The sequence below is a fragment of the Sesamum indicum genome, linkage group LG6, assembly GCF_000512975.1.
Source record: "Sesamum indicum cultivar Zhongzhi No. 13 linkage group LG6, S_indicum_v1.0, whole genome shotgun sequence".
Taxonomy (NCBI): domain Eukaryota; kingdom Viridiplantae; phylum Streptophyta; class Magnoliopsida; order Lamiales; family Pedaliaceae; genus Sesamum; species Sesamum indicum.
Genome location: NC_026150.1, coordinates 1,163,481 through 1,191,168, shown reverse-complemented (window position 1 = coordinate 1,191,168; position 27,688 = coordinate 1,163,481). Strand labels below are relative to the sequence as shown.

The window sequence follows — 27,688 nt, the reverse complement described above, 5'->3', positions numbered from 1 at the left end:
TTCCCCAACGGTCCTCAACCATTCAAAAGCAGCGCTAATTGTCTCATTTACCCTTCATCTTTATGTAAATCCACAAACATTATATGATGTTAAAATTGGCTTACTCTCTCTATTTATTTAAAATTTTCTCCCTGGAAAATTGCGTTAACATGACTAATTAAAAACCATGCTCGAATTTTATTATCATTATCCAAGATTGAATTGATAGGTGAATCATGTAAAATTGTGGTGGTGATTGAGATAGGGTTGTGGTGTCTATCAACGGTGAATGGCAAAAGGGAAATAACCCTCAAAGCAAAGACCCAAAATGGTAAAAGGAAAACTAACATATCCAACCAAAAGTAGACAAACAAGAATTTGAAATGAGTGGCCGTTTGAATAAATAGTAAGTAATATGTAATAGAGAATGGCGTTACTTCAAACTTCAAAAAACCCACTCCCTTCCTTCAATGCATATCACACACGCACACACATAAATAAAAACAAACTCCTCCATATCTCTCTACCTTCTTCCTTCAAACCCACTTCTAGAGAGAGAAAGCATGAGTACTGGTGTGGTTATGGTGACGAGGGGTGGTGGATGTGGAGGCAAGAGCTCCAAGTCTGCTGCTCTCGCTGAGGACCACGGTAAGCAGGAGGAAGACCACCACCAGCTCTCCTTGCTGGATTTCATTTTATCAGCTCTCAGAAAATCCATGGTGTCTACGTGCCGTGTGGACAGGCAAGACCAAGAGGTGATCTCCGCCGTCCATCACATGGAAATTGGCTGGCCCACCAATGTTCAGCACATAACCCATGTCACTTTTGATAGATTCCACGGGTTTTTGGGTCTTCCTGTTGAGTTTGAGGTTGAGGTTCCATGTAGAGCTCCAAGCGCAAGGTACGTAAAAGCAAGTTAAAAGATTTCCCCCTTTTTCGTTTTATTTTGCCTGTATCATTATTTAGTGAATTTTCTTTCAATATTTTGGATGAAATTTTTAGTGTTCTGTCTTTTATGTGTTTAGATCTGATGTAGCATATGAAGTTTGTGTGTTTATTTTAGGATCATATTTTCATGGCGATTTCATCAATCTTGGTTTTTTGACACATATATATATATTTTCACTTCAAAGTTGGTAGTCTAAGAGACTGAGGTACAGATGATGAGTGAGGAGGTTGATTTTTGTCTTCCATGGTAGAAGTGTTTCCAAGATTTCCGAGCTTTTAAATCAATAAAGCATTTTGGCATGTTACACCGGTAAATTTGGGGTATGAATTTCTTCATATGTTTGGTGATTGGTGGTCAAGAAACTCGAATATGCTTTGTATTATAGGACTCGAGAATCTTGAAACTTTTTGTTCAGGTTCAAATAACTAGCCTTTACTCTCTCTTGCATAATGGCCTTTTTCTGTAATATTTCATTTACCTGGGAAGGAATGGAATTAATGAAGTTGTTAGCAATCGTGTTCTTCAGCTGTATTCCCAGATTGTGGTACAACATTGAAGAGAGCAGGCTTTGCAGTAGTTATTACTCATTAGTTAAGATAGGTAGAGGCAACTAAAAATCTTTAGTGCTTTAAAGCGTCATGGGACCCCGGAAGATTTTGCAAGATTGAAGTTGATTGCTATTCCCAGTTGATCCTTCATTGAATTGAGGGTGGTACTCTACATCAGTTTCCTTCATGTGCATGGCTTTCGATTGGCGTTTGACACCGGATAAACACTCTACAATTAATATCGTCCACTGGAAGTTGGTAATTTGATGTTACTGATCTTATAATGTCGATTATGCAGTGTCAGTGTATTCGGCGTCTCAGCGGATTCAATGCAGTGCTCTTATGACACAAGAGGCAATAGTGTCCCAACTATTCTGTTATTAATGCAGGAAAGGCTATATTCACAAGATGGTCTAAAGGTGAGCAAGCAAGAACATTATGTCATGTTGAGAACAAATATTTTCTTCTACTATTAATTGTTTGACTCTAATGTTCAAGAGCTGACCCGATCCTTTCGGAATATCCTTTTGTAGTCTGAAGGAATATTTCGGATAAATCCGGAGAATGGCCAGGAGGAACATGTGAGGGACCAGCTGAACAGGGGCATTGTGCCGGAAGACATTGACGTCCACTGTTTGGCAGGTTTGATCAAAGCCTGGTTCCGAGAGCTCCCGTCTGGAGTGCTTGACGGTCTTTCTCCAGAACAGGTATTGCAATGCAATACAGAAGAGGAATCTGTTGAGCTCATTAAGCAGCTAAAACCAACTGAGAGTGCGCTCCTCAACTGGGCAGTTGATCTCATGGCTGATGTCGTCGAGCAAGAAGAATCCAACAAGATGAATGCCAGAAATATTGCGATGGTTTTTGCCCCAAATATGACTAAGGTGATTCGAACAAGCCATCTGATTTACGAACACCTGAAACAATTATTTTTGATACTCAGCCCTCTATTATGCTGTTTTTGGCAGATGTCGGACCCGTTAACAGCTCTTATGCATGCTGTTCAAGTAATGAACTTGTTAAAGACACTGATCATGAAAACATTACGAGACCGTGACGAGGCAGCTGATGGAGGGTACTCACCCTTGTCATCTCATTCATCAGATAGACAAACGGACGAGGAATATGATAGTCAGCAAGAGATGGACACTAGCTGTGAATCAACAGGAATGGCCTCCGATGATGACGAGCAAGCTCAATACAGTCCCTGCAGCAAAGACGGCAAAGATGAGGTCGAGTCATTGAGTGAGATAGAAGAGTGCTTCTTAAGGCAACTGGATGAGAATGAGAGCGCGAAGAACGGATTCCGGAAGCAACTCGAAGGAATTCTGTGCAGAGAACATGTGAGTCCAGGAAGTGGTTCTCCTTTAAATGCAGATTCCGGGCTTTCCTTGTCCGACAGTAGAATAGGCAGTTCTTGCCTTACCACGAGTGACGGTGAGGACTCGAGAATAACTTCTACTGCTTCAGGTCTGAAGATGGACCCCGAAAATTTACCAGGAACAACAGCAGTCACCAGCGACCTGGACATGGTAGAAAACGTGATAGAATCGATTTAACCGGATTACATTGTTAGTTAGCGTCGCGTCCTGTTGTGTAGGAGATAGATTTGTTGTGGAGTTGAGGATGTCTCTGCACAGCCATGCTTGCTTCTGTAAATTAGTTTCTGTAGTTAGATTTAGGCATTGATCAGACATAAGAGTGGTTTGCTTTTGATTGATTGTAAGTCACTGTTCAGTTTAGGGCTGAAATAGTGTTCATTCCTCTCTCTTTGCTCCACCAGCAAAGGTTCTAACTAGTGCAGGAAACAAGAAAACCGACGAACCCATTTTGTTCACTGTAATTGGTTGTATCCGAAAGCTTGATTTCCTCAAATTTTCTGTTCGGACATACAAACTATGTCTATAAATTTTATAACTAATATGACAATTAATACACCACAAGATGCAAATTAAAATTAAAAAAATTACACATAATTCCTTTAAAGATTGGCAACTTTCTTAAAGTATTTATCAACACTTGAAAGAAGCTGGATTATAGTAACTAGAACAACAGTAGATGAACACATGGAACCCCTTCTTATGGGAAAGAGCCCTTTTCTTCTCGGAGGTGGACAATGTTTGTCATGACTTGGGTAAACCTTTTAGCATCAAAGCATCCTCCTATGCCTGGCTGAACAAGTAATCGATTGAAATTGATCAAATAAAATTTTTTCCAATTCTATTTATTAAATTTAAAAAATGAAACTTGGACAGTTTTTTCTTTTTTTTTGGTAAGCTTTTAAATTTGGTTCGAAATCTTCGATCAGTATAAAAATAATAACATATACTTAAAATTATATATCAAAGTATTTGAATTCGACTCTATTTTTAATCCAAATAAAGCTTGTTGAGCTCTTTATTGTATCAATAATAAAACCAAATTCAGATTTAAAATTTGAAGTTTGATAGTAGTTGGATTCGAACAATTTGTAGTTCCCTAATTTGAAGAATGAGTAGAAGCATTAATAGTCTTTTAACCAGATGGCATAGCGTGTTTGAATGGAGTGGCAAGTGGTGTTCCTGACAAGGATTATTACTATATTTATAGTGCTCCATTTTGATTTTAATGCCAATAATCATGAAATTGCTGGAATAAATAATACCCAAGACATTTCTACCCTCCTGCCCTTTACTTTTACATAACCAATTGTTTCTTTTAGCTGAGTCATCGGATGTAACACAATTAGGAGACCCCATAATTATCACTCACCAAACATTGCAACATCCTCAAAATATTTACCTACATCATATTTAACTAGACTTGAACTAATTATATAAAAAATATAATATATTTATCGCGTAATTGATATGCAGTTTAAAAAAAAAAATAATCAATTAAATGATAAGTGTATCACACTTGGTAATTGATTAATTTAGTTCCACCAAATTTGGTTTAAATAAAAATTTTCGTGCAACATCATTTTTGAGGAAGTGTCAATTGATTGCAATTCTTGCCCTGCCATCTCCCGACTTAATTAATTTGTAAAAAGATTTTTAGTCCACCAAAGTTTTATTAATAATCAAACAAACATATATATATATATATATATATATATATATAAAATAATACTAACACGCAAATACTAAAATTAGGTACTCTGGTGAAGTAGGACAAGCTAGCACTACCAGCTGTGTGTACGAGGACTTCAACCTAAAATCTCATAATTAACTAAGATATGATTTGTCTGAATATGGTGGTTAATGTGGGTTGTTTTGTTTTTAGTTTATGATGATATATATCAGCTTTTTTTTATCTAATTCCAATATTGATTGAATTTTTTATTTCAAATTCTATTGTATATTTCGTACACGCATATAAAATCTTTTATCAAATAAATAAATAACGTAATTTTAATGAATTAAAATTATTGGATGATGTTGTTTTAGGATGGTAAGGGTAGTTGCGTAGTGTTGATAAATGACAAGCCTCATGCTACATATGTTGCACTGAGATTGTAACATATATATATATAGGTAGATCCATACAAACTTGTAATCGTAAAAGACCCATTCTAACACATGAATCAGCCAACATTAACTGATTGAAGCAAAGCTCTATGTACAATTAAATTGTGAGTATATATGATGAAGACGACAGATATGAAAGTTTGTAACTAAATTTCTTTTTGAGAAATTGGTCAAAAAGAAATTGATTTCTTGAAAAACTCACCAATTTGTTTCTCAAAATTAGGTATTGTACCCTCTGTCTAAGATGCCAAACAAGCCTCCCAGAACAGCCTGTCCCCTTCTCTCTCATTCATCATCTTCGCATTTGAATCATTGGATTTCAGCGCCTTCTCCTTGCGGCGGCATTGATCTACTACACCATCCTCTTCTCCCTCGCTACCTCCGTCTTCCTCCTCGTCGCCGCCGCGGAGATCCATATTTACATCAATATCAACCTCATTCACATGAGCCTCATCATCCTCATCAGTATCAGATAGAGATCCGTAGCTGCAGGACTGCGCATCGTCCTCCGCCGAGGCACCAGTACCGGGTTCCAAGTCCAACAATGCGCCGGGGGCTTCAGAATCGCCGCTCGCCTCGAATAACAAGTAAGCAGATGCATCAAACAAATGTGGTGTTCTTCTGGCGGCCATATCCTCCATTATTCAAAATATACGCAAATAGTCATATATATATATATGAATAGAGAGAGAAAGAGAAAGAGAAAGAAAATGGGAAGATGAGGTGGGCTGTCTTGTTTGACACTTTGATAGATGTGGTGCGTTTACTGTATGGGTTGAGCAATCTTTTCTTTTTCCTTTTTTTATATTTTAAATGTTCGTGTGTGAAATTGATGGTATTTCTTACGTATTCTTTGCATGTTCATCTCAAACGTGTTTAATGCTTCTAGAAACACTGCCCCATCAGCTGTGCCCTATAATAATAGTAATATATGAGAGTTTATACTCTAGGACAGCTCTTCTTCTAGAAGCAATTGAGGTGTTGTGGACCGCTTTCTTTCTTGACTTTATGTATGTCTACGTGCCATACACCTATATATATTTCCTATCATTTTTTACTAATATTTCACAACATCAACCTCCTATGCATATATGTAGCAGCCACGTTGTTTATTTACTTGTATAATTAATTCATTTGATTTCAAAAATAGAGCTGGACATGTTTGAACAATTACACTACTACTGCTACCTACATCACATACTAATAATAATGATTTGTATATTTAACATTGACTTTCATGTTATGTAAATACAAACGTAAATTAAAATTACCTTCTCTAGAGTTTAATATAATTATGAATACGATTTAAAAAATTACAAACACCCTCTTTAAATAATAAAATAATTATGTAGCCCCTAAAATACTGATTTTTTTTAAAATAAAAAAAATACTTCATAGTGAATATTAGTTCATAAAAATATTTTAGAAAATTTTAAAAAAAAATTAATTTATAATATAAAAGAACATTTTGATCAAATCAACACAAAAATTGGATGAAAATATAATTGAATTAGCTCGTTATTAGATTGATGTTAAAATTTGGGAGGGTAATTATAAGTTTTCAAATAATAAAAATATATTGAAAACTATGCCAAAAAAATATAATTTACCCAATAAATAAATATAGAGGTACATGCAAGATTCCATGTCATGTATTATATTGATTTTACTCAGAAATGGATGGATTTGGCGTGCTGTCGAAAAGAAAAATAAAGGAGTAGATGGGGACCTTTTTTTCCTTTTCTTTTAAAGAAACAACATTATTAATGAATAGATTGAATTGATTTGATTTGAAAAAAGAAAGTAAAAATTAAAAGATAATTAATAGACGAGTAATGAATTATATTTGACGACTTTTGTTAGTAATCATATATGTGTATATATATCTGCACATTGTAAATGAGCAAGAAAATATTGTGGTCAAGAAGTGAGAAATATATAATGCAAAATTGCATTATTAATCCCACTAAATAGTTTCGTTCTTTTTTTTCTTTGGGTCTCAAATTTTATGAATAGACACTTGTAATCCCCAATTTCTAGAATTTTAACACTTTTAGTTCTGTGCGGTTGAGTGCTTGCAGAAACGACATGTATTGAATCTTGCGCAGCTAGTCAACGACTCTTGATTTGACCAATAAATGATTCAATTCTATTTATCCCTAAATTTTCCAAAATAAGACAAAAATCCATTGTACTTTGAAAAAAAAGAACTTTTTGAATTCAATTTGGCTAAAATACATTTCTTGATCTTATAAAGTTGCCGTCATTTGTTTCTTTTAGTTTTAGGTTGTTTTCTTGTGGGTTTTTTGGGGTATAATTATCCCTCTTAAAAAATAAGTAACTTTATTCTTAAAATATTTATTTAAATATTAAAAAACATAAAAATATAGGGAGGTAAAATAAAATTTAATAATTCCTTGATCAAATCAACTACATCTCCATTAGCACTTAATGACACAGGACCAATAAAATCAAAAGCAATGTTTGGATTCATATTTTTACATTTTTCGACACAAGATAAAATACAATTAATGTTTGTTTTTATATTTTTACACCTTATCTGTGTATTTTTTTATTTTTCAACTTTCTATATATAATATATATATATATATAATCTAACATATACATGATTTGACAATAAATAGTGATCTTTTGTCTCCAAAAAAATATAAAATGAAATATAAAATATTTATATATAAAAGTTTATATGATTCGACAATGAACAATTATTTTTGTCTCCCAAATCCCAACATCAAACCTACACCACTTATTTTAAAATATTTTAAATTACCCCAAAACACAAATTCAACATATTATCTATCTTCAACACACACTTCTCTATTTTTCTTTCTCTATCTTCAAAACACAAAAATAAAAACACTTGATAAACAAATCCAAAAAAAATTTAGAATTTTGGAACTATAATTATGGATCTGTAAAATTTAGAATAAAAAGTGAGTGATATCAACCATATTTAGTGGATAAAAAAAATACAATTTTGCCAACATATAAAGAGAGTGTGCATCCGGGTTGAGAATTGAGATTCAGACACCCTTTTGTTACCGTTGCTTACCTAAAGTCTAAGATGACCCGAAGTCTTGACAGCTCTCACTCACACTTCTTCGGCGTTCAGTTATAATTTCCCAATAAAGGGATTTTTATACTCACACAAAACGGACTATTTCAATTCAATTCCCCAGCAAGGGGGAAAAAACTCTGACGAAATTGTGGTACTTGACTATTTAGTAATATAATACGACATTTTTAAGTAGAAGTTGAAATGCGAAAAAACATAGCAGAAAAGAGATCAAAATACATAATAATTATAAAAAAAAAAAGGTAGATGGCAGTATTAATTTGGTTTGAAGCTGCAGGTAATTGTTGCCACTTTCCCAACGCTCCTCTAACAAAGACAATAAAATTTTGTGTCGGCATTAAATCATCTCATACATACCAGAACTTGCGGCGCCAGGCAGCATCTGCAGGTTCATTTTCAAAAACACGCACAAACCTTCATTATTGAACACGACTTTGTTAAAGTCCACAGAGAAAAGCGGGTCAAGTCCCTCTTGGATAAGTTTGGTTTGGTTTTGACAAAATGCACCCACTAAAACGTGTCCTTCATTCCTCACAATGCTTACCTCTATTCCGTATGGGACAACTCTGTATGTAGCTTCCCATTCTTGACCTGATCAATTTTTTTTTTTTTTTTTAAAAGTGCGTGATGGAAAGTTAACATTCCAAGTAGAGTCAGCACTTCAAGAATAGAGATGGTTGCATTAGGCATCGATGATGACCAATGTCCATAACCACACTGCTATGTCTGGTTACTTGAAGATGATGGAATCTCACCAACATGTGGACCAACCGAGAAGGGGAATCCTGCACTATGGACTATAATACCCCAATAATTAAGCAACAGCAATGCATACACGCACCAAAACTCACAGCCAGGACCAACATATGCGGCCAACCTGTTTCAGGTGTCAATTCACAATAAATGGAAATTGCGAGATAGTTCAGAACCTGCAGCCAAACACAAGTTTTTGGCCATCACAACAAGCATGAACCTACTGGCGTCTACATGCAAATACTAGGCTTATTTAAGTTGCAACCCATTCAGTAATTTCCAAGGGAAATGGTAGAGAAGACATGTTGCAACATAACTTGGAAAGCCGGTTTGAATTGCAAATAATGAACCTCAAACTGGGACAACATTCACGAGAATTGACCGAAGGGGCTTTTGTTGAGCTCCTGTCATCAAACAAGAACAGTTCAAAGAGAAAGTACTCATGTTAATACGAGTATGACAGTAGACATAGGAGACAAAATGTAAGTAGATTTAACAAGTAAACAAAGTCTACTCACATCAAGATGCCAATGAAAATGGGTTTAACTTACCATCATGACCCAAGAGATGCCAATAAAACACTAGAAAAATCAATGTTCATGTTAGTTTCAATGCACCTAAACATTCAGCCAAAAGCCTATGCAATAACAAACAATGAAAAGGAGGTCTCGCTACAATGTTGGCCTACATAGAGACTAAACCAACATGTATAATGAGATTTGTCGCAACTATTTTAAAATCTTCAACCTTTAAAGGTGATAACAGACACTTTGGAAGCTCCAAGATGTGCTGGAGAGAACATTTCCAAAGTTCTGCATTATGACATCTGAAACAATTTCGACAAGTAAAACAAGATGAACAATGAACATAAAAATGAAGACATTTAAAGTAAAAATTAATAAACTAATAATTGATGCCCAAAAAATATCCATGTTACAGACTACAAGTACAAGGCACAAAATCAATGAAGTTACAACTGTCTGGGCCGTCAATCCACAGGGATGGAATATTGAACACAACTGTTGAATGTCAAAGATCTACCCAATTCGCTCAAACTGCAGCATTTTCCACATTTGAGATCTCGTGTGACCATCCATGATTGCTAATTTTGCTTCCATACAAAGGTTGCCTCAGTAAGGTTTTTTTTGCTTATTATCTCTTTTAAGTTGAACCTTCAATTTTTTACCACCTAATTGAAAGCCATTCATCATACTAATTGCATTTTGTGCTGCCAGTGGTGAGTCGTAACTGACAAATCCTGGAGATAGAAGCTAATTAGAAAGTAAACATATGCAGTAATTGCATCAGGCTAATAGCAACTCAGCGAGATCATACCAAAACATTTGCTGACGCCAGTTGCTTTGTCAACAAAAACCTTGGCGCTCAATACCCTCCCAAAACGCTGAAAGGCATTTGCAAGCTCGTCATCACCAAATTCTTGAGGGATGTGGTAAATAAACAAATTAGCTCCAGGTGGACCTGCTTTCAAAGAAATTGCCCTCAGATTAGATGTTTGTACACCTAAAGATGCATGGAACACATGCACACACAAGGTATTGGGTAAAAGATCCAACCACCTTCAATCTGGCCCCCAGAACTAGTACTGACACTTGAAGATGCTGCAGATTGGCTATTTGCAGTAGAAGGTGATAGAGATCCCGAAGAACCTCCCAATGGCCGGTTACTCATCATTCCTCCAGGATAAGTCACGGGATATTGAACCCCAGGCACAGTGGGATAAGCAGATCCTACATAACTTGCAGGTGCATAATTTCTTGGGGTCATTCCAGATGAAAGATCAGGTGTGGATCCACGAACAGTATTTCCTTGGTTTAAAGGTGGAATCAGATTGTGAAAAGCATGTTGATTCTGCAATGGCGGTAGGCGATAATGCATGAGTCCATATGTCCCCGGAGTCTACAAAGGCGAGCAGAAATTGATATAAATGTACTTTCAGCGTCAACTAGAAGTACCAAAAGACAGAAACATTATGTAAAATGCAAATTACAAGAAAATAGATAGAGCATTCTATTCCATTCAAAATCTTTTACAAGTATAAAGGCAACAAACCTGATAACCATATCCATTATATGAAGGAATGTAACCCATTGGTAAAGCACCAAACAAAGATGGATGCTGGCTGGAGTCGGTATTTGGCACATTAGATGCCAATGAAAGAGCTTTTTGAGCCCTCCGAGCCTGTCTTTCCTTTTCTGTATCAGCCCACTTGACCACCAAAGGAACAGTTGAACCCTATTACAGAGCTAATGCATTAATGTTCAACAATTCAGTCGAACTCAGATACTTACTAACTATAGATATAGCTCTGTTTACTTGAAAGATAAAATGATATAGTTATATAGTCTGGAGAAAGTAATAAATCCAATCAGTCCCCCAACTATATAGCATGTAATGTAAAACCCAACAAGAATTGGATTCATTTGTCCCTGCATAAGTTAGTTACTGAGAAGAACTTCACATAAAAGCATGATATGTAAATTATTGGAGCTCATGAAAGAATGCAAATATATATATTGCCTCTCAGATATTCTATGAGACAAAATACAAACTATCTGCTTATTTTACTACAACAATATCTACATGCAAATCTCATAAGAACAGCATACCAAGAGTAACAGCCAAAACCCCACCCTTCAGCAGTCTTTAGAGGGTAGAGACAATTTAGTTGCATTAGGGCTATTCTGCAGGCCCTAACATCAGAGGTTGCAGCCCCTAGATTAACAGCTATCTATAGGTGTCTGATAACAATTTCCTTGAGTAACATTCAGTCTTCTAGGCAATCAAATGTAACAGGTGCTGGAAGCAAAAAGTACATATATATAACTAAGAAATCCTAAATCTCAATTGTCTTTTTAGTGTAAGCGCTGTTAAGATACAACTTCCACCTTGGATGAGAACATAATAAACTCAATGTCAAGAACTTTTCAGTAGTCTAAGTCACGACCAGAACATTATCAGAACACTTGCATGAGTTCAAACATGCAATGTCATATTTATAGACATAGTAGATGCTTGATGTTCAACACTGAAAGAATTCATACATCTCCCACCCTCCCCTCTTTTCATAAGCTGATTTTTGACATGGTCATAAACTTAATTGCAAGACTGACACGCACCTCCATCTTATGCTTCCCATTGAGGGCTTCCATGGCTGCAAGTGCTTGTTCTTTTGTCTCAAACTTCAGAAAAGCACAACCTAAAACAAAAGAGATTTAGATTAGATGTAAAGGTATTAAAAGAAAAAATCCCATCACTTACTATTTATGCAAGAAACAAGCTCAAATTAACCAAGCAAAGGGCAGAAAGTGAGATAAGAGACCATTTTACCTTTGCTAGTTTGCTGGGAACCTCTAAGAAGCTGCAAGTCTTTTATGGTTCCATATTGGGAAAATAACGTGGAGACCTCAGCATCAGAAACATTTTTTGGAAGCATACCGATGAAGAGTTTGTGCTCTGACATTTTCGTTTATGGACAAAGAATAGATATAAACAAAAGAGAGAAAAACCCATTAATACAAAGCAAAACACAAGTCCAAGAAGGAAAAATCAATAAGATACTTCAGACAGGTTGAAGGAAACTAGAACTGACACATTTGACAGGAACCATCATAACAAAAACAGATAATACAAGAATGAAAATTATATTACACCTAGCCTTTCCAACTCGCCATCAGCATACTTCACTTGCAACGGACTAGAAGCCTGAATTGGAGACAGAGAACACGTCGCCCTTATATCAGAAAAAGAACATGACGTATCATGTTATAACAAAAACAAACAGAAATCCAAAGAGGATGAATTTCCACATGGAAGCACAACTGCTTTTTATACACAGGTTACATATGCCTATCCTGCTAATTATGTAGATGTTTAATACATTTGAGGTCTAGAGCAAATCCAGATGAATCACCAAGCTGTTTGACTAATTTCGTTTTGCATGCTTCAAGATGATCAATTTATATTTAGCTGCCAGGAGTATTCTACTTGATTGCCAAAGTTAGTTACTAAAGTTCCATCCAAGAAAATAAAATGAACTGCCAAAAATATGGAGTTATATCAACTGAATTCTCACGATATTAGGTAGTTTCTCCAAGGGCTACAATGTTGTCAAATCTTGTTCTTCCAATACTGAATTTCTAACTCTGTTCATCAAAAGGCTGCGAAAGATGTTTGTTTTTATATATTTCAAGCATGCATTCAAGAGATGAGGATAATTTTTATAGCATTATTTTTCTTTTTTGGCTATGCTCTGCATAAAACAACAAAAAGGGTAAGACAGTTAAGTTTGAATACCCACTCTGCAATCTAATATTTCATGTGCCTGTCAAATTTTCTTCTCAACTGTTCCCTGAAAGTTATCGTGTTCTCACTATTAGTTCTTCCCGATCAACAGAAAAATGGAGATGATGTTATCAATTCTCAAGGAAATACTAACAAGTCACAATTGGGTCAAAGTATCTTCTTCCAAAGTCAAGTAATGCATTTCCAGCAGTACAACTTATTAGTTGATTTATCAACAACCAGATATGGGGACGTGCCCCTTGAACACCAGCTAATGGGATCCCCAAATAGGTCATTACATATGAATTGTATTAACAAGCTAGAGATTGCATATCAGTGTTAACATCCGCCATCGATGTGAACAATTCATCATTTATGCTTTCACAGTTAACTTGTAAAGCATTCTTCATCCACTTGCATCTTTTGAGATCACAAATGTACCTTTTACTTTGTACACTCAGACTGCACACTTCACCACTTTCTTTCCTCGGTTTTATAACTTTGGATAAAACATCCACAACCAATATGGGCAGAAAAGGGAAAACCAAGATTCTTTTGCTTATTTGTTGAAGTTGCTTTGAACATGACTTGTCTGCATCACCAAAGTCACTACATGTATAAAACGAACCAAGATACCACGATGGGCTTAAGCACATAGGTCTAAGATAAATGCGTGAAACATTTAAGCAAAGTGACACAATTCACAACTTTGAATAATTTCAAGCAGAAATTTCTTCACTGTTAATTGAAGGAAGTCAGCCATTAACTTTCACATTCAGATTGGATTAATAGAATCATCAGAATTGTAAATAGACTAAGAACAGCTCAATCTATTAAAAATATAGCAGGCTAACATTTGAGAAGAAAATAACAAATGGTATATGTATGTTGTACAATATCACATCTGTTTGTGCGTAACTCGAATGCACAATAAGAACAGATCGAACCAGGTAAAAATAAAATAGGAATTGTCTGGTTATTTGAACATCACCTAGAGCTACAAATAGGAATTCACCTTTCTTGATCACAATAGGGCAGTTTAACATGTACTGCACAGAAAGATATAGTGATGGGAGATAATGTTAACATAAATCTTTGATTTTCTGTTAACTTATTAATCTGTAGAAAATATAAGAGGCTGGTGATATTATTACTTTTAATTCATGCATCATATTCTCTATAATGCAACAACCTTTAGTCCAATTATACCACATCTAAAACAAGTAGGCTGGAATTCATTAGCAAATATGCGCATACATACACATGTCCTGACAATGGAAAGAGGACAGACAAAGGAAGCTTCTTTCAGTGTTAATTATTTAATGTAATCGCTCTCCGGAGCATCACTATTTCCACAACGGATAATTAAACCTCAATTAAGTCAAAATATATAGCCAACATTAAGCTGAAAGTCCCATTGCGGAATTCTTGACTTTCTAGGATAATATACTACTTCCATCAAAGTTAGACTAACTGCAATTCCAGCACTTATATCAACTGACATGCATATTGATAGAGACAAAGAAAACCATAAATAATTACATACGCGAGACCAAGTTACTGATTCAACAAAATTAGATTACTTCAACTCTACCAAAATTCTCCAGATTAGATTGACTTTTCCTTAATAATTTGTTCATCATGAAATCAAGTTAAGCAACAGTGTCACTCTAAGTAGACAGAAGGCATTGTCTAATTCACGACGTAAGAAATACGCAAAACACATTACACTAACCCCAGGCAGCGTTTTCTTGTTATGACACGCATTAACCGCCTTGTCCGCTTCCTCCTTCGAAGGACATATCAAAAAACAACACCCTACCACAGACATCGCTAAAATTAGGGATTTTACAAAACCATAAATCTCCAAGAAAGAAGAAAAGAAACTTCAAGAAATCTAAAAGAACAAGAAAAATTAAAAAAAAATAAAAGAAAAGAGAAAGAGAGAGAGAGAGAACTTCAAGAAACCCTGCAAATCACACATTGCGACCCATCACAATTAACAACAAAATTTCAAGAAAATCACGCAATGAGAAGTAAAAAAAAAAAACCTCGAGAAGCACGCGTGACCTTGTCTTTAATTATGTTGACTTCATCGACTAGAGCAAACTCTTGGAACATTGCAAGAAGCTGCGATTCCGTCATGTGCTTGGGGACTTGACCAACGAACAACTTGACGCTCTCCTCTTCCGCCATTACAGAGAGAGAAGACAGAGTTTTATCTCTCTAGAAGTAATCTTCTCTCACTCTTCCCCGGCTTCAACGCAAAGGCTTAATGATGATGATCCGAGAGAGAGAGTGTGGTTTCTTGTTGTGCGCCGAGTCTTCGCTTCGCTTCGCTGGTAACGGAGCTAAAATAATTGAGAATTTCTAGATGCCAAAACTTCTCTTGTTGGGATCTTCTTCACTCCTCCTCTCTCTCTCTCTCTCTCTCTCTTTTCTTTCATTTAATTTCATTATAATAATTGAACGCAGCCGAATTGCCCTCCCATTTCCCCACTATTTACCACCCTTGCCCCTCTTTTCGGTTTCCCAACCGTTGAGACCTAAAACTTAAAATCAAATTGACTGCTGTAGTAATAGATAAAGATAAAGATAATAGATCCCAGTGATGTACTTGCCATGAAAAGCCAACTCTGCCATGTGATTTGACTTATTTGCCCCCACAAATTGGGCCCAACCAGCTTAGTGGGCCAGAAACAATTGTTCCATTGATGGGCTTTATTTTGTACAATTGGAAATTTGGAAGAAAAATTAAATAGAAATAGTTCCGAAATGAAATGAATTATAAAATTTGGGGACAGATTGAGTAATAGGGAAGGAAAAATTGAATGATTGATGAAATGAAAAGTGGCAAGGAAAGAGACATGAATTAGAAGGGCAGAGTGGTAGATAGGCATAGAAAAGAAGGGGAAATGGTAAGACTGCCAGACTGTCCCGCCAACTAAAACACCTGCTGCCTGCCTGCCTCCCTCTCGACCTTTTTCAAAATTTACCAATTCTCACCAAGTCCCACATTATCTTTGTCCCTACAGCTACTACTCTACTTGCCAGCGTTTACTTCGCTTTTATCCATTACTATATCAGCAACCAAAGACTCCTCCTGTTCCTTCTGGAACTTCCTAATCCTGGAAACCTGTTTTCCCTCAAAGTCAAATGCAAAAAGTAATTAGAATGTTTACCATCCATCAATCAGGCTGGATCCCATCACACTTTTTCCTAGTGAGACAATGGAGATAAGTGATATAGGATCCATGAAAAAGAAAAAGAAACATCATCATCTTGGATCAAGTCATTATCACTAGTGTTGCAAATTACTACAACAATGTATGCTGAAAACTGGTCCCCCCAATGAGATACAGACTGGCCCCGATTGAAACTCAATAAGAGGCAGCAATCAAGGAGACATTTATGTGATATTTGTAAAACAAATGACCTATTATTCTTGGCCGATCATCACCAAGAAAATTAAGAAATCTGAACAAATATTAATCTATCTTGAGTTCCATCATTCGGGTTCCTCTTGCTACTTTTTAGCAGCTGGACAAAAATAACAGATTCCAAATTGGGAATAATGGAAATGGTGTATCTGTGGCTTAGAGTGCCTTCAGTCCTGCAAGTTCACGCAGCTTCTCACAGAGGATAAAGGTAAGTGTCGTTTGTGGACCCAGTCGTGCGAAAATTGCAAAGCCCCTGTCAAGTTTCAGTATTAAACAGTTAGTTAACTATAAATCGGTTAAAGATGTTGCCAAATAAAACATCAGGCATTTATCGTTGTGGGCTGATGAGTAATTATAAAACTCACCCTTTGTAAAGACCTCGGGGACCTTCTGTTAGCAGAACCTGGAATCATACACAATAATGGCGCATCAGACAAGTATGTAGAAATACAATCATTTGCATTTCAAAAAATTACCTGTCCTATATTTCGCTGCTATTAATACAAAATGTCCACACATACAATGATTTCATCACAAACAATGATAATATCTCAAAGCAGCAGCGCTACTTGATCTCCACCAAAAACGAGGCTTCCTATTGAACTATTATTATGTGTATCAGCAGCAAACTTCAAACTAAAAGACCAAAAAAAACTAACTCATATCTAAAAAGGCATCCCATTTGCTCAATGAACATGGAGTTGCAATTACTCGAGGAACAGCTTAATCCAAAATAAAATAAACCTCAGGCCAAATAAGAAGTAAAGGAAAAGTGACAACCTGGTACGCACAGTGGAGCCCATTTCTATAGCTTCCAACTCTCTTAGATTCTCGTTGCAACATAAGTCTGGTTTTAATCATATCAATAGGTGCAGTAATGATGGTACTCATTGTGCCTGCTATGGTACTCGCACTTAATAAGACAGTAAATTAGAGTTAGAAACAGCTGAAAAATCCCACCTAATGGTCATAGGAGAAAACATCTTTTTTTTTTTCCAGAATTGAAGCAAATGAATTATCAACAGCCAAGAAGATGCCAGATAATTTTGTCTTTCTAACAAGGGGTTCATGTCCAGATTATTTCTATTGAGGTATTACAGTGCAGCACTGGTACACCATTCTTAAGATATTTTTCCACTTCCTTGCTCCTAACCACTTTAACATGTTTCTTCATCAAGCTATAACATGGATCCCATATTGTGTGACCATCCATGGCGGCTTTATTGCAGCTACAATCTCACAGTGATTCAATTATACATTTGGACATGAATGCCTACTACTAAACCACTCAAAAGAAACATCCACAGGAGTGTATATAAGAATAAAAGAATGTCTAAGGGAAGTCAGATTACATGAGATGCAGATAAAATCCTTCCTGAAGAGAAGTCCATCTCATCAGCACCTGCATTTGTTAAAGGGGAAGAATAGAAGCACGATTTCAGACTCCACTGAAGTACAAGAAACACTAAAACAGAAAGAGATTGAATAATGAGCAACTGAAACTGATAAATAGGATGGTTAGGAATGACCTGCTTGGATTCATCATATGTTGCTAGCTGTGAAGCAGTCAAGGCGGCAGCTCTGGCGATTGCAGGTCCAACTCCCTTCCAAAGGGCTGCCACGCCCTCTTCCAAAGCAATTTTCTGCAGTTCGTGGATCGGCCCACTAGTGGTTTTTGTGTTCATCTGCAGCCTTACCTATTGAAAAAAGCAGAGGACTTGAAATTTTTTAAAAGGGGTTCAAAATCCATAAACTCAGTACCTTCACAACTTCCACCGGGTTGGTTAGTGCAGTTGCAACAGCGCCAGAGAATGCTCCAGATGCAATCTTCATGAAGACATTGGTGGACTCAAAAGCCAATTCACAGACATATTTTGATGGTTCGTATAAGCCTAAACGGAGACCTCCATAGAGAACTGACCTCGTTAATGCAGGTGTCAATCCCAGATACAAGGACCTAAGTCCTTCAGTTTTGACTACTTGCATAGAAAGTCTTCCCTGCATGCAACCAGAAACACGATTATCTGCAAAATCTCCTCAAATGCCCTGATTATTAACTAAGGAACTTCTTTCGTTAAAAATGAAATCTTAGATCTTGATACACACCATGCCAGTCAATGGACCTCTTTGGCCGACAAGTTGCATTTGCAGCCTAACTTTGAGAACATCTGTACTCCAACATAAACTAAATCACATACTTTACAGAAAAGTTCAATAATCTCAAGCTTGACTTGCTAATCAGGTGATCCAACCAGGCTTAGTAACTTAGACATTTTTTGCCAAATCTCATTTTAAAGACTCAATCTACAGTCTATTTTCAAAGAATTACCGATTTAAAGGCATAAATTGAACGTAAACACTTTCATATAAAAAATAACATAACTTGAATGCATTGAGGACAGGAAATTGAAGTTGATATCTTAAATCTCTCCCAACATACAAGGAGACATGAGATCAAGGATAAACCAATTCTTCAATGAACTTATTTTATTATTTGAAAAAAACAAAGGCAGCAATAATACCCAAAAATTAACCTATACAACACAAGGGGAAAAGAAAAAAAAAAAGAGCTGAAACATATAAAGAAATAACCTAAAGGATGAGTAATGCCGGTTGCAGCAGCAACAGACATTCCACTCGTGCCGAAGTGATAAACAACGTCGGACGGCGAAACTCCCCATCTTGCTTTAAATGATCCTACAGTCGTTGTTCAAGCTACAGATCAGAAATCATAAGAAGAAGGAGGTATTACCAAATCAACTCTAAAACAACCTAAAATAGAAATAATTCACAAACAATCAAACCTGAACACAACGAACAGAAGCAAAACAACGATAAATCATAAATACCATAACAAAATATTTGCAGAACGAACATCAAATTCCAGTTATTTACAGAAAATGAAGTCGGAGTTACCGGATGAGGAGTCGCCCGCCATTGCTAAATTCGAGAAGAGGTAACCTTTTTATTTGTTAATTTTCTTTGAAGCGCAAGCGTATGAAATGATTGAATTAAAGCGTTCAAAAAAGGTTTGGACTGCGAGTAGAGGGAGAAAGTGCGAGTGATGGGTCTTATTTGGCGGATGATGTTTTCATTCTTTCTCTATTGTTTAAATAAAACATACCAACATCAACATGTGTATCATATATTTGGGTAAAATTACATTTTAGTCATATAGGATTTCGGATTTAATATTTTTAGTTCAATAATTTATGAAAGTTTTTAAAATAGTCTCACTTTATAAAAGCAACACATTTTGTTTTATATTTTACCTAATTTTTAAAATAATTTTAAAATTAAAAAAATTCCAACGTTTAGGCCCATAAATTCTATAATGCAGAAGATTAAATGTGTTGAATTTTATCTATTTTAGAATTATATTTTAAAAAATTGTAAAATAAAAAATTAAAAATATTGAACTTCGATACGAGACTAAAAATATAATTTTATCCGGACTATGCGTCAAATACTTTAGTAAAATGAAAATTTTATACCAATTTCTGAAATTCTGTATTTTTGGAAAAACTAATAGTTACTTGGGATAATTACACTCCTATTTCATGAGGTTTAGTGTAATTACACATAGACCCCCTATAGTATAAAAAATTACATCTAACACCCCTAAATTTGTTTTCACCTAACAAATAAATCATCATTTAGTCATAATTCATCGAATTTGGTGATATTAATAAAAAAATAAAAAAAAATTTGCACCCCAAATTGACTTACTACTAACTTATAGCATGTCAAATAAATCTTGTTATAACCAAAATACTCTCACACGTCTTAACGTGTTAATGTATGTGAGGAGGTATATCTTCATAATTATAAGGTGGTTTAGTCCGAAAAAATTGTTTGACCTGCAATAAGTCAGTTTATGTCAATCAAGAGTAAATATTAATTTGCATTCAATTTTGTTGTTGATATCAACAATTCAGTTAATTTTGACTAACGGATTGACTTATTTGTTAGACAGAAGCAAAACTTAAGTGTAGTAGATGTAATTTTTCGAATCACAAAAGATCTATGTTAATTACACAAAAGTTTAGGATAGAAAAGTGTAATTATCTCTATTTAATTTGATATAATTTAATTAAATAAATCTGAGAAGCAAGCAAGCACGTGAGCGTCTCCAGTGACGGGAGACTGAAGAAAAGGAAATGTTCAGTTAGACTGTTCTTATCTCAAAACAGTTTCATGTCCTTTCATTGGTTATTCCAACAAAGTTGTCTTTATGCCGTTTTCTCTATTTTTGAGATCACTTTATTTTATTTTATTTAATAATAGCATTTCTCAATTTCCTGGTGCCCGAACGAACTCTTTCATCATTCTTCTTTTATTGATCAAAAAACGAAAAAGAATTGAAAAGGTGTTCCATGGAAACACCAAGTAGACTCGGAATAGACAGATAGTTAGCTCAGTAGCTACAACAACTACAACAACAATTCCAGCTCCTAGCTCAGGACTCAGATGGAAGCAGTAGTTTTGAATGAACATGAAATGAGAAGATCAAAATTATTTAGATCAGGTTTTGCACTCAACCAGACACAGCAACATAACTTCTTCATAGAGGCTACTGAGGGAGTCTGCTTTCCTTCTAAGTTAAGTCGCCATGAAAATAAATAATTACATTGCACCAAAAGTTGATTGAACATACTTTGACAACACTGGAGTTGACAATTTATGAAATTGAACAAAGAGGAATAATATACAACAGCGACGTCTAGGCAAATAGCAAAGCTGTAATGAAAACTTCAGCCCATCGGCAGATGGCCTAGCTTCTGCACACACTGATGCTCACAGCAAGAGACTTGTCAATACATCAGATGAAACTGTTGCAAGTCCTCTGAAGAACATAGAAACAGACTGGTGAAAGATTTTATCTGTGCTGTGATACAGAAGGTCCTGCAAAAGAGTAGCGCTGTGAGACTGGTGCAGATGCCAAGTCAGTCTCACGCTGGAGAGAGAAGCCCTGATTGAGCACTGATGGTTCACGAGAAGAGTTCAGTGAATATGGCCTTTGATTGAAGTCCGATTGATCACGCAAAGTATAAGTTGCAACAGCTCTTTCGATGTCAGGAACTGTTCTTACAGGATGATTTTTTATGTCACTTGTGTGGTTTAGACCGTTGAAATATGGTTCTCGTTCTCGTGCTGGCAGAGGATATGATTCTGCTGGGACTGCAGCTGGCCTTGGCAGTGTCAGATACCGATTCACCAATGAGGTGGTGGCTTCATCATAAGGGTCATAAAAATCCTTGTCAGGGTCATTTACAATTTCATTAGTTGTCATCCTAAGAGATGCTGCGTTTAGTATTTTCTGGGGGGCTCTGAGGCCATAAATTCGGTACTCCTTTTCACTGAGGAAAAATGGATCAGGTTGATTGACCTCTCTGTGCTGTACAGATGGATCACCACTTGTGGAAACTGGATTCGTTGGGAGTTGCTTTAAGTCATGATCAAGTTTATTAGGCTCCCAAGTATTTCTAACATCATCTCCTGGTGTTGTTGGCAAGAGATGCCTTCCTTGTCGAAGACCATTACTTCTGTATTCTAGCTCAGTGAGAAAAAGTGGATCTTGAGGAGGAACTGCATTAGAGGAGACAGGGTAATCAGTCAACCGTTTCTCATGATGCAAAGGGATAGCCTTTCCTCCTGGGTCGCTAATGCTGTAACTGTTAGTATATCTTTGTCTCTCAAGGGATTCCTTGCTCAACAAAGCTCCTGCTGGTACTGGGCAGATAACTTGATTACCTTCCTGAACCACAGATCTGCTACCTGGATGCAACAATGGGGTCGGACGGAACAAATCTACTAGATGCTTTACCTGCGGAGGAAAGAATGGCCTTAGTTTCAGAAAAAGAATGAAGTTCGAGTTCAGACGAAGACGTGTTTTGAAAAATGTAGGAACACCAAGAACAGAAACTGCAGCTGTTTTCTTACTTGTTTCATGGTTAATTCTGTTTTGAACTTCCGTGTCTTTTCATCGTAGCTGTCTTTAATTGCTTTCTTAAACATACTTTCAGGTAGTGGAAGGCAATCCTTGTGAACAGTGAAGCGGACCTGCAGAATGACGTTCCATAGTTAGAAAACATATTGCAAACTGAGGAAGGAAACAAGACTAATTATTTAAGAGGACAGTTGACCTGAGCAGGGAAAGCCCCACCGAAAGCTGCTGGTTCGAGTTTCATGCCACCAGCAGACGAGGCCTCATAGATTCCATACATGAGCTTCAGATCATAGTCATAGAGGAAAAGTTTAAGACCAGGCTTGATGCTCATCACAGCCTCTTTCTTGCTGGCTGAGATACCCATCACTTTGTAACTAAAACAATCTGGTTTAGTTTTCGCATTGCACATAAAAATCAATCCACCAAGATTTTTCCCAGATTCCTCATCCCTCTCCTCTGTATCTTCATGCCTACTGTTGACAATGCCCTTCTCCTTTTTCTCAAGATGTGAGTCGATATGCTTCACAACAGAATCACCTGTTTGTTTTCTCTTCCTCTTACTGTCTTTTATCTCTTGAATGTGAGTAGTGAACTTTGCTTCTTTGCCTTGTTTAGAACTCTGAACTGATGATTTACTTCCAACTTGAGGGTCAAGCCTATCAAGCTTAAGCCACGTACAAGGCTTCTTAACTACAGGAGTTGGAACAGATTCTTTTGCATTACCATTGTCCTCTTCCATTATTTTTTTGCCAGAAACTACCTCTTCTGAAGTAGATTCAGCAGCAATACCAGTTTCTTTCCCCTTCTTCAGTGGCTTCTCATCTGAGGTGACAAGTTTCGAAGTATTTTTGGGTGCAAGACGATTTTTTCTCTTGTTTTTCATCGGTGCGATACTCTCTCACCAGTAAAGCGTCCCTCAAAGAAAAATTATAAACTGCAAACATACCAATTTTGTTCACATTCAGAAAACTAATTCTAATTGCTGATTAAAGAAATGGAAACAGTAAAGAACTGCATACAAGAGTGAACCTGCACCAGTAAGCAGGCTAAAACAGTTTGCATAATATCTCACTCCAATTAAGGTAAACAAATAATTCCGACGATCAAGATTCAGAAATATATTATTTTGCCATTCAATCTAACGCCAGAAAGGGAATGTTTTGACTTAAAGAAAGGGTCCCAGATTCTGTAACCCGAGCAGTCAAGTGAAAATGTTAGCAATCAAAACAACAAGATGCATATTTCAATTTTCAAGTATTCAGGACTGCATGAGTTTCAGCACTTAACAGTCTTTTTCTTTCCTCCAATGCAATGCACATTCTCATTGTGTCACATTAGTTCCTACTTCAGCTTAAATCAAAAGATAACCATCATTTAACGCCATTTAGTGTGTATTCTTTACGATCAGCTTTCCAGTCAAAAGTCGGGAAAAATAAAATAAAATAAAAGCATACACCCACGTAAAAACTTAAACTGATGAAGGAAAATATGAAAACCCAATAAAATTACACTTCAACTCTAAATTAACAAAATTTATTTCACCATAATCGTTCCAAGCCAAAAGAAGAGAAAACAGAGCACAGAGTAATTACGTACCAATTCTCAAATTAGAGCTAAAATTCTACAGGACAACTTCACAAATAGTCGTAATTCAGACAAAAATTTGCTCCTATTGACTCTATCTTCATTCGCTATTATCTTTTTCAACCCTTAGCACCTTAGAGATACGATAATTCAACACAAATTAACTATGAATTTCAAACTAACCTTGAAGTTATGGCGCAGATGCCCATAATTAGGACCGAGAGAGAAAGCGAGAGGGGGTGAAAGAAAAAGGGGGAGATTCGAATTTAAGACAACTCGGGCTCAGATTAAGAACTCAGTTACTGCTCCCAAAAGGGGGAAATTGATTTTTCACTTGAACGGGTGGGCTGGTTTGAAAGCGGTTAATGATGAAAGGCCCAAACTCATGGGCTTGTTCAGTAAGGTCTCGCGGGTCAGATTCAGATGGAATCAAGGCTTATCAGGATCCCTTTATCAACATTATAAAATATTTTTCTTTATATGACATGCACCTCCAAATTGTAAAATTTTAAATTTAAGTTTACATTTGGGGCGGAAGAATTTGAATTACACGAAACATAATTTAAAATAAAAGTCGAAAGATTTCATAATGCATAAATTGTAATTCTCTAAACAAATTTCAAAAAATTGTGATTATTCGAAACTCCTATCTTCAAATTGATCTATAACGTAAAGAAAGTGGAATGAAATTTACAACTCACAAAGTACATTACTAATTTTTGGAATAGATTCATAGAAATATCACTTAATTTGAGTGCTATTATAGTATTTTTATGTTATTTATTTCGAAATTGTGATAATTTTTTTTCCGTCGACAATATAACAAAATAAATCCTATAATTCAAATTCTACGGCTCGTTCTCATATGATTTGCAGATTCTTAATATAACGAACAAGGTTATAACTTCCAAGAAGAAAGTTAAAATGTTTGTCTCCGAGAAAATCTTACATTTACGTTATGAAAGGCAGGCAAAATTATTTCCACTTGCCATAGTACTATTTACACTTTCTCAAAATCTCAATAAAGAGGCAAAAATTTCAGGGCTTTTTATGCCCTGGAAAAGGAAAGTGTATATTCAAGCTGTGCAAGAGGGCTATCCGTTTAAATACTATGCTAGGAGTTAACGGTCTGGATTCTAGGAAAGAATAGCGGTATCACCAGACGTCAGAGGCTGTTTTCTCCTAAAATCTTTAAAGAGCTGAAACCTGTAAATAAGTAGACAGTTCATGACAACAAAGTTGAGGAAATTTCAGAAACTAAGGTAGAGTTGAAAAGGATAGAAATTTAGACAGCGTACAAACGATCCATGAATTCAAACTGTAGGAATTTCAAATTCTGTGCAAATCCAAGTTCCAGACATATATGTTTTTTTCCATTTCACTTACCTCCCATATTCCAGTTTCTGGGTTACTATACCATTCAGCAAAAGCTCCGAGTCATAAATGGAAGCTCCTGCAGATAGAGGGGTGATGCACATGACTGCTAAGTGAAGGGGAACTATTGTTTCATCCAGAGTTAGGGGGAAAAATAAGAGCCAAAAATGTACCCCTTTGAAGAAATGGCAAGCAAATCTTATAATCTTCTTCACATGAGAGAACTAATAAATCATCAGGAATCACCTTATCCTTTGTTTTGACATTCTGTATGCTTTGGACAACCTGAGAACATTTCAAAATAATTGTACTTTCAGAAAGTTGCTTCTGTTTTATCAATTTTATTGATGGATAAGACAGTGTCAACTCCATTTCCCATGAAAAATAATCCGGATACTGTTAAAGATTGCCTTTTACCATCGTCTGCTTCATGTACTAACTCAAAATAAGGAAGGTTTGGCATTTTAAACTCTGATGCGACTGTGAAACGCAGTCACGATAAGGTATCTTAATGAATTTCGGGGCTAAAGCAAACAGAAGCGACATGTACATACCTGTCCATGAACTGCCTTGACCAAAACATTTATCACATCTATAGCAGGTTTCACATTAGGGGTGATCAAGACTCTACAGCCCTGTTAATCAAAAGGAACCCTTAAAGCACATGTTTTCAATGGAATGCAGCTTCTGTTTAAATGTAACCAATGTATCACCTTTAAAAGTGGATGCCGGACGGCACAAGAGAGAGAAAATGGCATGCTGAATCCAATTTCTTTTTCCTTTTTCTCATCCCTTAGGATGTAACTCTTTTCATCAATAACATAGCCAGCTTGGTCACAGCTCTCAAGCCATAAGTGTGTTACGACAGGTTTTCCAAGAGCAATGGCTTCCAACATATTCCTTGTTCTCACAAATCTATCGGTTACGAAATGTGTTGCATCCGAGCAGCATGATGCAATGGAAAACCCGAATCGCGCCACAATCTGCCACAAAGATTTATCAGAAAAGATGCAACTTTGACCGACCATGTTATCATTAAAGTGTATGACTGTCAATTCAGTGGCAGAAGAGTACCTTTCTCTGCTGCTTGAGTATGCTTGTCTCCAAGTTCTGGCTGAACAAAATGCAAACTTTCACCATAGCTTTTCGCCTCCTTGAATCTTTTGGCAGAAAATCAGGTAATGATTCCGCATAACCCAATCTCATAAGCTCTTTCATAAGGGGAGATCTGGAAAGGTGGTCGCATGATTTCTTGGTTTTGTCACAACCTTCAAATACTTGCGAAGTCATAGAACATCCATTTGATAATGCATCTGACTTCATGTTACCTGAAGGATCAACAGAGGAAGGTTTCCCGTCATCCAATTTATCAAACTGCATTAATGGCTTGGCTCTATCAAATTCAACAGAGTTCTCTACTAGACTGTCAGAAACGACATTATCATTAACTGAGGGAGAACTCAAGTCACCAGCAAACCTTAAAGAGCTTCCCACTTGTTCTCTGTCTAAAGAAAATTTATGTTGCCTGGTATAGACTAAAAGCTTCCTCTTGTGTGCTTCCTCATTCACTACGGGATATTTTTCCACATTATTCTCAGTTGCTGCACGTCCAGAACACTGAACCCTTGATCTAATCGAATGGGGTGGTAAACGTTGACGTGATCTTTTCCCTTTTGGGTAGATCCAAAGATTAAACTGTGACAGACTCCTATCAGCCACATCCAGATAGGAATTTTCATCTATTTTTGATGTTTCTGTTTTCACTTGGAAAGATGAATCAGAATTGATCTTCAAGCAGGTGCCTCCGAGTCCTATTTCCCGTACATCATTATGAAAACTAACTATCTTTCTTCGTTTCGTAGGGGAATCAGACTGTACCCGATGAGTAGTCTTTTCTGACCTTCTGTAAACTTTCTGAAACCCTTTCAAGCTCTCTCTTTCTGTGTACCCATATTCATCTTGGGGCACACTGATCTCAGGAGGCTTACCACATTTGCCAGTCTGCAAATTCCTGGTATCTTCTTGATTTATGCTAAAGTATTTCCCAGTCATCGGTTTCTCTGTCATCACATTTGTGCTTGCCGACAACTGAGCAACAGTTCTTCTGTGTTTCTTAAATTGTTTTGCAGAAGAGCAAGATCCATTTTTGCCCTGAACAGTATAAATCTTCACACATTTCGAGCGCTTGTCTTTGCATCTCCAA

General features: G+C 36.3%; 6 protein-coding genes across 13 annotated transcripts in view; 1 reads left to right on the top strand and 5 right to left on the bottom strand.

The window, feature by feature from the left end:
* Window positions 407–3,319, top strand: LOC105163198 (rho GTPase-activating protein 2). Its single transcript, XM_011081456.2, has 4 exons — window positions 407–880; window positions 1,775–1,895; window positions 2,010–2,360; window positions 2,445–3,319. Exons 1-4 carry the CDS (start codon window positions 543–545, stop codon window positions 3,033–3,035), a joined length of 1,401 nt encoding a protein of 466 aa, XP_011079758.1. The 5' UTR covers window positions 407–542; the 3' UTR covers window positions 3,036–3,319.
* Window positions 2,450–5,770, bottom strand: LOC105163197. 4 transcript variants are annotated; one of them, XM_020694877.1, is made up of 2 exons: window positions 5,188–5,770; window positions 2,450–2,683 (listed from the first exon to the last, which is right to left on the bottom strand). In XM_020694877.1, the coding sequence occupies exon 1, from the start codon at window positions 5,624–5,626 to the stop codon at window positions 5,225–5,227; it is 402 nt and encodes a 133-aa protein (XP_020550536.1). In that variant the 5' UTR covers window positions 5,627–5,770; the 3' UTR covers window positions 2,450–2,683; window positions 5,188–5,224. The 4 variants fall into 4 exon arrangements, with proteins under 4 accessions (XP_020550536.1, XP_020550537.1, XP_011079757.1 ...); XM_020694878.1 differs by lacking the exon at window positions 2,450–2,683 and adding an exon at window positions 3,003–3,128; XM_011081455.2 differs by lacking the exon at window positions 2,450–2,683 and adding an exon at window positions 3,342–3,648.
* Window positions 8,338–15,639, bottom strand: LOC105163196 (RNA-binding protein BRN1). Of its 2 annotated transcripts, none has more exons than XM_020694336.1 (9): window positions 15,189–15,639; window positions 14,873–14,955; window positions 12,507–12,558; window positions 12,184–12,309; window positions 11,973–12,052; window positions 10,906–11,088; window positions 10,413–10,752; window positions 10,171–10,314; window positions 8,338–9,239 (listed from the first exon to the last, which is right to left on the bottom strand). In XM_020694336.1, the coding sequence occupies exons 1-9, from the start codon at window positions 15,331–15,333 to the stop codon at window positions 9,187–9,189; spliced, it is 1,206 nt and encodes a 401-aa protein (XP_020549995.1). In that variant the 5' UTR covers window positions 15,334–15,639; the 3' UTR covers window positions 8,338–9,186. The 2 variants fall into 2 exon arrangements, with proteins under 2 accessions (XP_020549995.1, XP_011079755.1); XM_011081453.2 differs by lacking the exon at window positions 8,338–9,239 and adding an exon at window positions 9,710–10,093 and having other exon boundaries at window positions 15,189–15,632.
* Window positions 16,304–19,663, bottom strand: LOC105163195 (mitochondrial substrate carrier family protein ucpB). Of its 3 annotated transcripts, none has more exons than XM_011081451.2 (9): window positions 19,494–19,663; window positions 19,170–19,274; window positions 18,684–18,745; window positions 18,339–18,575; window positions 18,107–18,274; window positions 17,930–17,979; window positions 17,358–17,490; window positions 16,943–16,980; window positions 16,304–16,830 (listed from the first exon to the last, which is right to left on the bottom strand). In XM_011081451.2, exons 1-9 carry the CDS (start codon window positions 19,513–19,515, stop codon window positions 16,734–16,736), a joined length of 912 nt encoding a protein of 303 aa, XP_011079753.1. In that variant the 5' UTR covers window positions 19,516–19,663; the 3' UTR covers window positions 16,304–16,733. The 3 variants fall into 3 exon arrangements, with proteins under 3 accessions (XP_011079753.1, XP_020549996.1, XP_020549997.1); XM_020694337.1 differs by having other exon boundaries at window positions 19,170–19,292; window positions 19,494–19,656; XM_020694338.1 differs by lacking the exons at window positions 18,684–18,745; window positions 19,494–19,663 and having other exon boundaries at window positions 19,170–19,277.
* On the bottom strand, window positions 21,180–24,409 carry LOC105163194. 2 transcript variants are annotated; one of them, XM_011081450.2, is made up of 4 exons: window positions 24,295–24,409; window positions 22,724–23,461; window positions 22,521–22,640; window positions 21,180–22,404 (listed from the first exon to the last, which is right to left on the bottom strand). In XM_011081450.2, the coding sequence occupies exons 2-4, from the start codon at window positions 23,408–23,410 to the stop codon at window positions 21,457–21,459; spliced, it is 1,755 nt and encodes a 584-aa protein (XP_011079752.1). In that variant the 5' UTR covers window positions 23,411–23,461; window positions 24,295–24,409; the 3' UTR covers window positions 21,180–21,456. The 2 variants fall into 2 exon arrangements, with proteins under 2 accessions (XP_011079752.1, XP_020549994.1); XM_020694335.1 differs by lacking the exon at window positions 24,295–24,409 and adding an exon at window positions 24,124–24,245.
* The window catches only part of LOC105163355, a 4,746-nt gene continuing 2,107 nt past the window's right edge, over window positions 25,050–27,688 (bottom strand). Inside the window, exons 3-8 of the mRNA XM_020694721.1 lie at window positions 26,560–27,688; window positions 26,199–26,468; window positions 26,040–26,120; window positions 25,659–25,770; window positions 25,498–25,564; window positions 25,050–25,317 (exon numbers count right to left, since the gene is read on the bottom strand). The exon at window positions 26,560–27,688 is cut by the window's right edge and continues 1,111 nt beyond it. Of these exons, the coding sequence (XP_020550380.1) occupies window positions 25,248–25,317; window positions 25,498–25,564; window positions 25,659–25,770; window positions 26,040–26,120; window positions 26,199–26,468; window positions 26,560–27,688 (1,729 nt within the window). The 3' untranslated portion in view covers window positions 25,050–25,247. The remainder of the gene's footprint in view (window positions 25,318–25,497; window positions 25,565–25,658; window positions 25,771–26,039; window positions 26,121–26,198; window positions 26,469–26,559) is intronic.

Coding starts and splice junctions, on each gene's coding strand:
- LOC105163195 (XM_011081451.2), bottom strand. CDS start 19,515: ATGGCGGGCGACTCCTCATCCG. Junction 19,275..19,493: donor GGCGGGCGACTCCTCATCCG/GTAACTCCGACT, acceptor CAACGACTGTAG/GATCATTTAAAGCAAGATGG. Junction 17,491..17,929: donor GGATTTTATCTGCATCTCAT/GTAATCTGACTT, acceptor TGTCTTATTAAG/TGCGAGTACCATAGCAGGCA.
- LOC105163194 (XM_011081450.2), bottom strand. CDS start 23,410: ATGAAAAACAAGAGAAAAAATCGTCTTGCACCCAAAAATACTTCGAAA. Junction 22,641..22,723: donor GTGGGGCTTTCCCTGCTCAG/GTCAACTGTCCT, acceptor GTCATTCTGCAG/GTCCGCTTCACTGTTCACAA. Junction 22,405..22,520: donor CAGAATTAACCATGAAACAA/GTAAGAAAACAG, acceptor TTTCCTCCGCAG/GTAAAGCATCTAGTAGATTT.
- LOC105163196 (XM_011081453.2), bottom strand. CDS start 15,333: ATGGCGGAAGAGGAGAGCGTCAAGTTGTTCGTTGGTCAAGTCCCCAAG. Junction 12,559..14,872: donor ACAAGAAAACGCTGCCTGGG/GTTAGTGTAATG, acceptor TCTCCAATTCAG/GCTTCTAGTCCGTTGCAAGT. Junction 10,315..10,412: donor TTCTGGGGGCCAGATTGAAG/GTGGTTGGATCT, acceptor CTTTGAAAGCAG/GTCCACCTGGAGCTAATTTG.
- LOC105163197 (XM_020694877.1), bottom strand. CDS start 5,626: ATGGAGGATATGGCCGCCAGAAGAACACCACATTTGTTTGATGCATCT.
- LOC105163198 (XM_011081456.2), top strand. CDS start 543: ATGAGTACTGGTGTGGTTATGGTGACGAGGGGTGGTGGATGTGGAGGC. Junction 881..1,774: donor TGTAGAGCTCCAAGCGCAAG/GTACGTAAAAGC, acceptor TCGATTATGCAG/TGTCAGTGTATTCGGCGTCT. Junction 2,361..2,444: donor TTGCCCCAAATATGACTAAG/GTGATTCGAACA, acceptor TGTTTTTGGCAG/ATGTCGGACCCGTTAACAGC.